This window comes from Aquarana catesbeiana, linkage group LG03 (assembly GCF_042186555.1).
Source record: "Aquarana catesbeiana isolate 2022-GZ linkage group LG03, ASM4218655v1, whole genome shotgun sequence".
In the NCBI taxonomy this organism is placed as follows: Eukaryota; Metazoa; Chordata; class Amphibia; order Anura; family Ranidae; genus Aquarana; species Aquarana catesbeiana.
Genome location: NC_133326.1, coordinates 131,061,984 through 131,074,182, shown reverse-complemented (window position 1 = coordinate 131,074,182; position 12,199 = coordinate 131,061,984). Strand labels below are relative to the sequence as shown.

The 12,199-nt window shown below is 43.0% G+C and overlaps 1 protein-coding gene across 1 annotated transcript in view; it reads right to left on the bottom strand.

The window, feature by feature from the left end:
- The window catches only part of LOC141131684 (guanylyl cyclase-activating protein 1-like), a 28,614-nt gene extending 26,419 nt beyond the window's left edge, over nt 1-2,195 (bottom strand). The window contains exon 1 of the mRNA XM_073619237.1: nt 1,656-2,195. Within this exon, the coding sequence (XP_073475338.1) occupies nt 1,656-1,853 (198 nt within the window). The 5' untranslated portion in view covers nt 1,854-2,195. The remainder of the gene's footprint in view (nt 1-1,655) is intronic.
- Nucleotides 2,196-12,199: the final 10,004 nt, after the last annotated feature.

The following is a 12,199-nucleotide window of genomic DNA, read 5'->3' as shown; positions in this document are numbered from 1 at the left end:
TCCCAACAAAATAAATTTATGTTTTTGGTTGTAACATGACAAAATGTGGAAAATTTCAATGGGTATGAATACTTTTTCAAGGCACTGGCAATGCCTGCTCTCGCCAAAAACAGCTGGACCAGGTGACTGTCATCTCGTGTCTTTAGGAAGCCATGGTTAGCACTTGGATCGGCAATTTAAAAATATGATGGGAACCATGAACAATGAGATACTCATATTGGTTCCTCCACCATAGTTGTTATGATTAAGTTTGGGTAATCGAACATATTCCACAGAGCTTCCTGGTGACTATTGTTCCCTTCACGTTAGTCTCTAGTCTACAGAAGCTTACACTGTAACGCCCCTTCTCCACTCAAATACACTACTATATTGTCCACCTATACAACTCCGACATACTCCACAGTGCAGTACAGAAAACACAGAAGAAGGATTTACAATATTCTCTGATTCAGATAAGCTTATAATCCTTACAGTAGTCACTGTTCTTATGTACTCCTTTTGTTTTCTACTCTAGTTTAACCTGCCTCTATTTTCTTATATAACCAATTACATTAGAGATATATATATATATATATATATATATATATATATATATATATATATATATATATATATATATATATATATATATATATATATATATATCTCTATCTATCTATTATCTATATAGATATATATATAAAATGTAATTTTATATCTATATAGATATATATCTCCATATTATATTGCATTTTAAATTCATTAATAATTATAACTTAAGTACTGCAGCAGCTGATTTGTATGTTTGGACTGTTAACAGACATCTCTTCTCTGTGCCCTGGTTCACATTGATGCTACTTTGAAATTGCGCTACTTCACTTAAAGTAGTGCGATTTCAAAGTAGGAAGGTCAGCGCAATGTCAGGTGCTATTTGATAGACATCTGTGTGGCTTCATGCACAAATGTCTATTGAAGTCGCACCTGAAATCGGCAAAAGTAGTGCAGGAACTACTTTTGCAAATTGGTGCGGCACCGCAAAATCAGTGTCGCATCGATTGGAACAGTGCCATTGCCTCGAATAGGTTGCGAATTGTCATGCGATTTGATCTCTCAAATCCCATGACAAATCGCTCCAATGTGAACCTAGGCTTAAGGAAAGAAGAAAGATAGCCAGCAACTCAAGAAAATAAGGCATTTCTCTTCTTAACTGGGCATGACGCATGTGATATTCATTAGACTCCATTTACACAGTTTTTGCTGCCGTGTAAATATCAGTGATCTTTATGTGTTGGCAGATTATTAAAGAATTTAGAAACCAGATAATCCAATTTAGGCATCAATAGACACTTTAAAAAGCCAATGGATTAGTGTCACTAATAACAACAGATAAGGTTTTAAAATATTAGGCACCAGTTGTCAATATTTAGATGCACACTGGTAACCTGGCTTTTGGATTTTGTTCAAGTCTGATTATGTGAGCCATTCTCTTTTTATTGGATTCATATGAATTGTTCAGTAGTAGAGACAGCTATATATGAACATTCAAAATGGAAATTTTTTTGAACGATGTCTATAAAATAAATCTTTATCTACATACATTACATTTGTTTAGACATTAACAACAACATTTGTCTTACCGATATCTGTGAATATGCAAAAATGCATATGCATCTCACCTTATTCATATCAAATGTCCGAAACATTTGCTCTATGTAGCTGTTGGCATCTCCACTTAGTCCTCGCAAACCAAAGAATTGCTTGAATTCGTGCAGAGTGAGCTGACCAGATGGACATTCTGTCATAAACTTCTTGTACCAGTGGTGAATCTCCACTGCTTGCAGGTCATCCACTGTGCTGCTGCTGGTATTTCCCATTGTTGGTTAGCTTTTAGTGCTCTCCCAAAAAAAAATTAGTTTAACCCAAAACACTGTCTTCTTCACTTCTGCCAAATTTCTAGAAGACTGCAAGATAAGACGGTAATCTTGGCACAACTCTCTGTCAAAGTTTATGAAGATAATCCGCTTGCAAAAGAGTTTAACGGGTGTTCTTTATATCAAATCTTTGATATCTATGTACCTTACTTCTGTGAATTATTCTCCCTTCTTATAGGTTAAATATGACCGTTCCTGGGTGTTCTGTATTCTGGGGTCTCTCCGTTTACAGGCAGTCCCCTCAGCACAGTTCCCCTCTAACAAGTCCTACAGTTGCATTGTGTCAATGCTTTTAAAGTGACCCTTGCACCTCTTGGCAGTCAGAGGGTGTGTAATCCTGTTTGATGCCAACTAAAGAATATCCTGAGCCTGTATGTCTCAAGGTTAATCTTAGACTTGAGAGATTATGGTTCTCATATCAGAGCCCCTCATGTGCCGAGTCTCATGGTATATTGTGACAAAAACAATGAGCCATGGATGTGTCTATAGCATTCTGCATATACTGACAACATTAATCAAAGCTTTATTATGCCACATTATAATAACAAATACCTTGGTGTAATATGAACACCTAAGGATACTCAAACATATCTATGAAACAAATCTATACAATTCAATATGTAATAAATATGAAATATAGCTTTTTTCAAGGCTATACATTATATTGATCATATAGGTTAAAAGCCCATTTTACAGAATAGCATTGAAGATGTACAGCTAGGAAAAAACATGCATTGAGAAAAACTTGTAATAAATCTACTTAAAGGTTTTACACGCCAACGTAGTAGCCATTGTCATTATGGCACATCTACTTTGAGGGGCTATGTCAACCAAACCAATGCTCAATGATGTAAAGGTGAAACAATATTAGTATTGATAATAATCTATAATAATAGATTTATAATCATATAAAATCATTTTCTTTGTTGTTTTGAAAGGGGAGGGAAGAATTAGAAACATTGGTTTTAATTGCTGTTAGGGAGGTGCATTCTGTATTTCTTGTGTTGACCATGCTCACTGGAACTCAAAGGGAAAAAGTACTAGTTACTTACCGGTAACTGTCTTTTTGGGAAATCTTCCAGGACGGCACACCTGAGAGATGAGGGGCTCCTCCCCACAGGAAACACAATCAATCAACAGCTGTTTTAAGTCCACACCCTTCCCCCTGATCCTCAGTTTGTAGAGAAGTAACTCCTGAACCTGGTTCACAAGGGAAATCATTCCTCATAGGCACTCACCTTCTAGTGTTCTAAAATTTTCCCTCCTCCAACGGGTGGGAAGTAGGCCTGCCGTCCTGGAAGATTTCCCAGAAAGACAGTTACCGGTAAGTAACTAGTACTTTTCTCAAGTCATCTTCCAGGACGGCACACCTGAGAGGATAATCAAGTACCTCAGGCCTACCTTAGGGTGGGACCACTGCAAGACTCTTGGCGAACCTCGGTTCTGCAGTAAGCTTTACCTTTACTCCATATGCTTGATGAAGGTATCTTAGCTGGATCATGCGGCTGATCTGCCGGTCTACTCCACCGGTGTCCCTGCCTTCTCTGTTTCAGATGCAGGATCTAGGTGCAGTGGGCTCTTAAAGATGGAATCAGAAAACATGTTAAACTTGTAGGTTATCAATGTTGCCTGTCACACATCTACCAACAATGGCCTATTCTGCCTATAGGTGCTGTTTAGAACCACTAAAAAGATTAATCGGAGACCTGTGTTGTAAGACAAGGACACTACATTGATCCATAAGGGGGCCTGTCTTAACACAACCCTGTCCAGGGAAATAAAACTGCCAAAAAAGGGGGGCCCCTGACAGTCAAACCCCTTTTTGTTCATTTTTAGCTTTACGTCAGCAAAGACTGAAGGGAAACCTACTTAAGGGAAATAGATTAACAAAAACTTAATCCCTGGGTTTAAGGCATGCCCAATCTATAGTTTTACTTACGCCTGAGAGCCTACTCAGGAGATTAACATCTATAGCAGGAGAAGAACACTCATATTGCTACATCTAGTTTTGCTAGAAGGGCAAAATGAAGGCCATGCACCGAGCTGTAACCTATTTGGTCGGGTATACATGTTTATACTTCATCTTCAGGCCATAAAACTCCTCTGAACCGAACTTCCTAAGTTCTTATTAAACAGGGCGATTCATTATCGCCTTCCTCCAGTGACCCATAACTCTACTGTGCTTCAACCCTAGGAAATGGCTCTGGCATCCCTGAATGTAAGGGGTCGAGGCTTTCTGACATGTGACATCTGCACCAGAACTCCTGGCCCTTTCACGGAAGAGAAGGCTGAAATACAAAAAGGTGATACATGTATTATTAATATCACAAATAAAAAAAAAATCATAGATTGTGGACATAGCACAATAGATTTAGACAGAAAGGACACAAGCATAGACATCAATGTTGTGTATCTGAGTGTGACTAGCTAAACCAAAATATCAAATATGGGAAGAGACCCAAATCTGAACCTCACAGTCTGGTTTTCTGATGTGCGGCCAATATGTAAGCATTAAGACACAAACACACCTTAAATGCTGCGCATTTCTGAAGTGCAGCTAGCTAGGTCATAACTGGTAAATACAGAAAGGACGGGAACCCCCTTTTACAGTGGCGTTTTACTGATGTACAGCAAAACAAGGCTATAAAGAGAAGACAGAAAGACCCAAACTTCTATGTTGCGTATTTATGACGAACCACCGAGTACAGTTATAAGACAATCCTTCCTGTTATGCAGTTCTGTAGTGCAGTTACATAGAACCAACAGAGAAAGAACACAAGCAACCTACAGCATTGTGTTTTTCTGAAGTGCCATAAGGTAAGGCAATATGAAACAGAAAGCACCAACAAGCTTCAATGTTGAGTACTTCTGCTGTGCAGCAACATAAAAACAAACAAACAACAGACAGCCTTTACAGCTGCGATCTTTCTGGTCTACTGCAAAATAAGGCAATAACTCCACAATGAGTATTCCTGCAGCATTGCAAAACCTGAACCAGAAGGGACAGATAAGCTTAGGGTTCCCACACCCGTGCGACCCAACCTGCCACTTGGGACTGCAAGACGCATGAGAAGTCATACTATGGCTTCCAAAGGGTATCATTCGTGACTGTGCGACTCCAGGTCGCAGCGTATCCAGCAGTCCCTGCTTACGGAACCACAGACCTCAAGATTACACAGGTCGCAGGAAAAGCAGTTTTCGGGTCGAACAAACAAGGGGTCCCCATGCTGTGGCTCCCTGGAGGAGTGCAGCCAACAACCCCCTACTGTGTATACCTAAGAAACAGCAAGGAAGATCAATGAGAAACACCACTTACTGCTGTGCCTTTCTGATATACGGACGATAAGTCAGTAAATATAGGACATACAGGACACAAACAATGTTCAATCTTTGTGTATGTCTGATGTGTAGCATATACCAATACTGTGCAGAGATGTCATCACCCTCAATGTGTCTCCCTGCTGAGCAGCAAAAACAAATCAGAAAAAGACAAACAACCTTCACTGTTGTGTCCTTTCTGATATGCAGCCAATAAGGCAGTAAACCTTCAATTTTGTATGTGTCTGATGTGCAACAACAATCTTAAATAGAGAGAGCACATCCATATTCAAGTGATTTGGCATGTGACTCAACATGTCAACTCGCATGCCTAAAATTGGCAGCCATTGCCGTTAATAGCACTGTCTGAATCAGCACGGGCCACTTTGTGGTGCTGCACTGATTACCAATGGCAGTATGTGTACTACCCCTGGCACAGGTTCAATTTTGTATTTTCCAACAAAATCAGGACCATCCGTCATCACTGCTGCCTTTCTGATAAGCAACCAATAAGGCAGTGATACAGGACCCACAGACAGACCTCAATCTTGTATATCTCTGATCAGCAATAATATAACAGTTCTGAATAGAGATAGCACATCCATATTGAAGTGATTTGGCATGCAACTCAACATGTCAAAGTCGCATGCCTAAAATCGGCAGCCATTGCTGTTAATAGCGCTGTCTGAATCAGCACGTCACTTTGTGGTGCTGCACCGATTACCAATGGCAGTATGTGTACTACCCATGGCACAGGTTCAATTTGTATTTTCCAACAAAATCAGGACCATCCATCTTCACTGCTACCTTTCTGATAAGCAACCAATAAGGCAGTAATACAGGACCCACAGACAAACTTCAATCGTGTATATCTCTAATGTGCAACAATCTAACAATTCTGAATAGAGATAGCACATCCATATTGAAGCGATTTGGCATGCGACTCACATATCAAATCGCATGCCTAAAAGCGGCAGCTATTGCCGTTAATAGCACTGTCTGAATCAGCACGACGCCACCTTGTGGTGCTGTACCGATTACCAAAGGCAGTATATGTACTACCCCTGCCATCAATCTTTCCTGCTGCCTTTCTGATAAGCAACCAATAAGGCAGTAATACAGGACACAAAAACCCCACAGACAGACCCCAATCTTGTGTAGGTCTGATGTGCAGCGATATAACAATTATGAGCAGAAATGTCATCCTAGCCAGCTTATACACGGGTGGGGCTGATCAGTAACTAAAGTCTCAATGAGCCCAGCCCTAGAAACCAATATAAGACCTCAAAAAAGGGTGGTTACCAATTTAGCCTGGAGGTAAATAGCCACCTGCAGCCCTTAAAGAAGCAATCATATAGCCATCTAGCTCTTGCATATGTTTGCACAGAAAATCCTTAATGAAAGGATATAGGAAAAACGATTTATGGTAAATCGCTTTTAGATCTGTCACTGAGTGGACTGTAGCCCAAACCAACAAAAAGGTTTTTCTTACCCCCTGCATTAAAATATAACCACAATGTAAGAGTGGAGTGGGAGGTTGGAGCTTATGAAAAGTTACCCATAGCAAGCAACCCCCAAAAGGAGGATCTGTCACAAGGGAACCCCTACTGTGCCACACAGAAGCTTGGTCCCTGCCACATTGTTGAAAGTTAGGTCAGCTTTTAAGCATCTTGGAGCAACTTTAAGCAGATTCCTAGCAGCTGGGCTAATAGGGCCAGATAACCTAGTGCACCTGCTGAGCAAGGGAGCTTACTCCTGAATCCTTCAACCACTGCACCATTAATAACTTGTTCAGTGGTATACCTGGCCAGTAAGGAACTCTTTGTTCTACGAGGTCACCCTCTTTGCTGTATTCACCCCTACTAATGTACCACAACCGGGTATGTAGGGAGAGGCTGGCAACCTACTGTTGTGATAACCACAGTGTCTCTGCTATAAGAGGAAGCTGTGGCTGGTGTTTTTTAGCAGTAGCTTCTGGGCTATTTTGTTATGGAGACCCCAGGTCCTGCACTGCACCACTCAGTAAATACAGGTGGAAGGGGAAAAAATGCCTTACCTACCTCTTTCCCATCTGAGGTGGTTTAGGCACACTCGCTCCTCTGCACCACTTGTCCACCATACAGCATCTCTGATGTAGGAGGGAGCTGTGGCTGGTGTCTTTAGCAAAAGCTTCTGGGCTATTTGAATCCAGACCCCAGGGGAGATTATCTCAAATGCCCAGAAACCATCTGGCTGGGATTGGGGATTTTTGACTCACCGTTGTTGTCTTCCCCTTTACCACAGCCACCGGGCTTGCTTTTCCATCCTTATGGTCCACACGCAAGGAGGATAGCCGCCAAAGTGCCCCCCCCCCCCCCCCCACAACTGCTGTTCCTTTAGGGAGCTGCAAGGTTAGGCTGTGTCCTGCTCTGTCCAGTCAGTATATACACATGGGGGGGGGGCAATGCCGTACGTTCCTCATTCCCATCTGAGGTGGTTTAGGCAGACATCCACCATAGAAAACTGGTGCCTCCTCGAAAGGAGGATGTGGGCGCCTGCTCCTGCTGACTCTCAGCCTTCCCTTCTGGGTAAGAACGCGTGTCGTTCAGACGGTGCCCTCCCCAGCAGCCCACGCGAGCTACCAGGGACCCAGGAGTCAGGGGATACGATCCCCCTGGAAAGAACCGACGGCCAGCACCCCCGTCTAAATGGACGTCCGGACAGGTAAGGGGGGGGGAGACAGGATAAAGGCCCCTGAAGTTCTGGGGACACCACTGTACCCAGGGGCCTTCAGCTCTCAGGGGGGCTTTCCCAGTTTCTGCTGCCCCCCCCTGAGGAAAGGATAGGGGAACCCCCCGGGAAGGATAAATATATCCCGCCAGACCCAGAGGCTTCCCAGGCATTTGGTCCGGCTCCCAGGGGGAGACCACCAGCCCCAGGCTTCGGTCATTTGGAAAAAAACAAACAGTTTCGCCGTGTAGGGAGAAACACAATCAAAAACTGAGGATCAAGGGGAAGGGTGTGGACTTAAAACAGCTGTTGATTGATTGTGTTTCCTGTGGAGAGGAGCCTCTCATCTCTCAGGTGTGCCGTCCTGGAAGAGGACTTGAGAAATATAAAGTTTTGTGTTGCCACTGTTGTGTATTTGTTAAGGTATTCGTATTGCCATTTTAAGAAAATGTTATGGCATTCCTGCTTTATTTGCCGGTTCACACCAGAAACCTGCATTTTGTGCATATTTCCCGCACCGCATTCCAAATGTACTGGGTGTGTGATCTGCTTCAAGTGTCAACTGATTCCTAATGACACCCCAATCACAGATGGCAAACAGAGTGTGTTTGACTGCACCAGATCGCATGATACAGCAGTACCATGCAATCTGGTTGCAGTACGTTTTTAAAAGTAGTGCATGAATTACTTTTGGTGCGATCCAGTGAGATTTCAGCCCATTCAAATGAATGGCCTGAAAATCATAGTGCACTGAATCACACAGAGATTGTACAGAAACGCGCTGCTGGTGTGAACCGGTGTTCTGTCGAGATGTGCCCGCAATCGAAAAGTGCCGCGCATGCGCAGAACGGAAGGGCACTCTAGCTGATTTGCCGATAAGCAGAAGTGACGTCACCATAGCGCATGCGCACATAGCAGAAGGGTTTTTTTGATGGGAGATACCATTTCACGGGCACGTTTGAAAGCTACACAAATAGTGGAGGGACACTGTAGATGTCAGATTGCGCCTCGCTGTAAACCCACGGCGCAACAGCGAGGCACAATTATGCCCCGTACACACGGTCGGACTTTGTTCAGACATTCCGACAACAAAATCCTAGGATTTTTTCCGACGGATGTTGGCTCAAACTTGTCTTGCATACACACGGTCACACACAGTTGTCAGAAAATCCGATCATTCTGAACGCGGTGACGTAAAACACTTACGTCGGGACTATAAACGGGGCAGTGGCCAATAGCTTTCATCTCTTTATTTATTCTGAGCATGCGTGGCACTTTGTCCGTCGGATTTGTGTACACACGATCGGAATTTCCGACAACAGATTTTGTTGTCGGAAAATTTTATATCCTGCTCTCAAACTTTGTTTGTCAGAAAATCCGATGGAAAATGTGTGATGGAGCCTACACACGGTCGGAATTTCCGACAAGGTCCTATCACACATTTTCCGTCGGAAAATCCGACCGTGTGTACGGGGCATAAGACAAATATGGTGTCCCTCCGCTGTTTGCATAGCATTAAATTGTGCCCGAGAAATGTTATCTCCCACCAAAAAAAGGCTCCTACAATGTGTGCATGCGCTATGGTGATGTGAATCCAGCTGATCGGGAAATCAGCTGGAGTGGCGTTCCGTTCTGCGCATGCGCAGGCACTTTTCGATGACGGGCACATCTCGACAGAACACCAGCACTAATAATAATCGGGGCAACCCACAAAGCCCCCAGCGTTTCAGGAATGCACTGAAACACATCAAAAACACATAAAAAATGCACCGGACCTCAGTACTGTGAAAAAAAACAGGTATAAAGAAGAAAAAAAGTATCTGGAGTGCATTTGGAAATGCATTAAAAACGCACCAGGACGCGTTAAAACGTGCCTGCAAAAATGCATTCGTAATGGATTTGCAGTGTGTTTTTGTGGTGTGAACCAGCACTCACACAGAATTTGAATTGGTCGATCATTTTTCGACCAATCCAAATTTGAAATGTTCTGAAAATTTGGAATTTGTTAGAAAACGAATATACGAAACAAAATTAAACTAATTTCAATTATATAAAATGGTAATGAATATAATGAATATAATTGATACATCCGAATCTCTGAATACCAAAAATTTCTTGTGTGCTGCGCTTTGCGAATGGCCTGGCGGCGGAGGAAGGAGGAGGGGGGCCGCTGCGAAGTCCTCCGGAAGTGGGAGCGGGTACCTGTCAAAATCAAGTATCTACTCCCCCCGAAAGGTGCCAAATGTGGCAGCGGAGGGGGAGAGAAGGCAAAGAAGCAGAGCTTCCCCCTGTGGGTGGAGCTCCGCTTTAAACAAGTAGCTTTGTACACATATGGCCATTGCCTTTTGCTAATTTGGAGTGTCCTAATGGTACATAAAACGTCAGCTATCTGCATCTTTTGGATCTGCTGCTTATTCTGACATGAGACCGACTTTGCGTTTGAATTTGTTCATCATATGCTTGGTTCGAATTCCCCAGATTTGTGACACGTTTGCATTAATACCAATAAGGGATGAATCTCTTACAATTGCAAACCCACGGGCCATTTTTTGGGTACTTTGACAGTGCTTTACATTGAAAAGGCCATGCTGTACCCCTATCGCCATGAGTTGAGCTCTATCAAGAATGTCCCTTTTGACCAGATTAATGTATGTTTCTTCATAAAACCGTTCTGAACTGTTTAGTATATCAACCTTCTCTGACTGAGACTTGTCTCCTATGTTGTATGTCCTATTGTTAGGCATATTTGAAGGTTATAATATGCTTGAAGTTATGATATGTTATTTGTTAACTGCCTACAGTTTGTACCAAGCTTGCTTGAGATATGATTTTAAACTGTAATTTACATTATTCAATAAAACATTTGAACAAGAATCTTTTACCATTTGTCTACAGCTACTTAGCTCCACCTAGAGCCTAACAATGGCAGTTTACAATTTCTCCTGCATTGCTTGAGTTCTTACATTGTAGACTTGTTTTTACACACCAGGCTGCACAGTCACATTTTTAAAAGCAGTTATTTTTCTGTAAGTACACATGAAAACATGCTAATGCATTTACAATGGATTTCACTGAATTCAATGAATTTTGTACATAATGATTTTGGCTAAAGAAAAACACACTATGTGTACATCAAGTTCAGTCTCTTGCAATTACTCTAGTAGTTTTGGTCCACAAAAAGGCAAAACAAAAACCCCCTAAGGCATTTTGGCCAGTTCTGTACTCCAGGTGTATAGATGACACCTGGAGGGCAGACTCCCCCCCAAAGGAGCCACTGGAAATAAACTGGGTCCCCCTTACCTTTTCAGTGGTTGCCCATCCTGTTTCCAGTCCCAGTAGCACACCAACAAATTCAGACTCCATTCTAGAGGTCTTTTTACTTTTTATTGCAGAGAGGAGGGTTTCATGTGCAGGATACCCAAGGCAAACAAAATATTTGGGGGGCACACCCTAAAAGATGCATTAAAGATGGTGCAGCCATAAGACCATACAACAGAACAAAATATTACAGCGCACACTGTAAGTTAGTGTCCACCTGTGTCATTGGTGGAGACCTCAAGTTCTCCCATATAGAGGAGTGTACTGCTCCCATGGTTCAGAGAAGGAGGATCTCCCAGTCTATGGATAGTGTAGGACCCACTAATCATGGGGTACTTTGTCGCAGTAAGTGGGCTTAATCCCCCTGGCGGTATTTCCGAGTGTGGCTTAGGATGGATTTTCAATACCAAAAGCGGTAACCCCCAGCCACACTCAGGATCGCATCGCAGGATCCAGGTACATGTTACTTACCTTGCCTCCAGGATCCTGCGATGTCTCCCCGCACTGTGAGCGAGCCGTCCTCTGCCCGATCTATCACGGAGCCGAGCTCTGTTCTCTGCGAGCGTTGCAACGCACGGGGATGGAGAACAGTGCCAAATTCAAAAAGTAAAACACATATACAGTACACTGTAATCTTACAGATTACATTACTGTATCAATGTATTTCACCTCCCTTTTGTCCCTAGTGGCCTGTCCAGTGCCCTGCATGCAGTTTTACTGTATATACTCGAGTATAAGTCGAATTTTTCAGCCCTTTTTTTTGGGCTGAAAGTGCCCCCCTCGACTTATACTCTAGTCACCGCCGTCTGTCTGCATGATCAGCGTGTCATGCAGGCAGACGGCGGGTGATAATTCGTTCGGAGGCTATTCCAGCTTTCAAAAGCCGTGCCTCCTGCTCGTCTGTGATAGGCTGAACAGCTGTCAGTGTACAGCCTATCACGGAC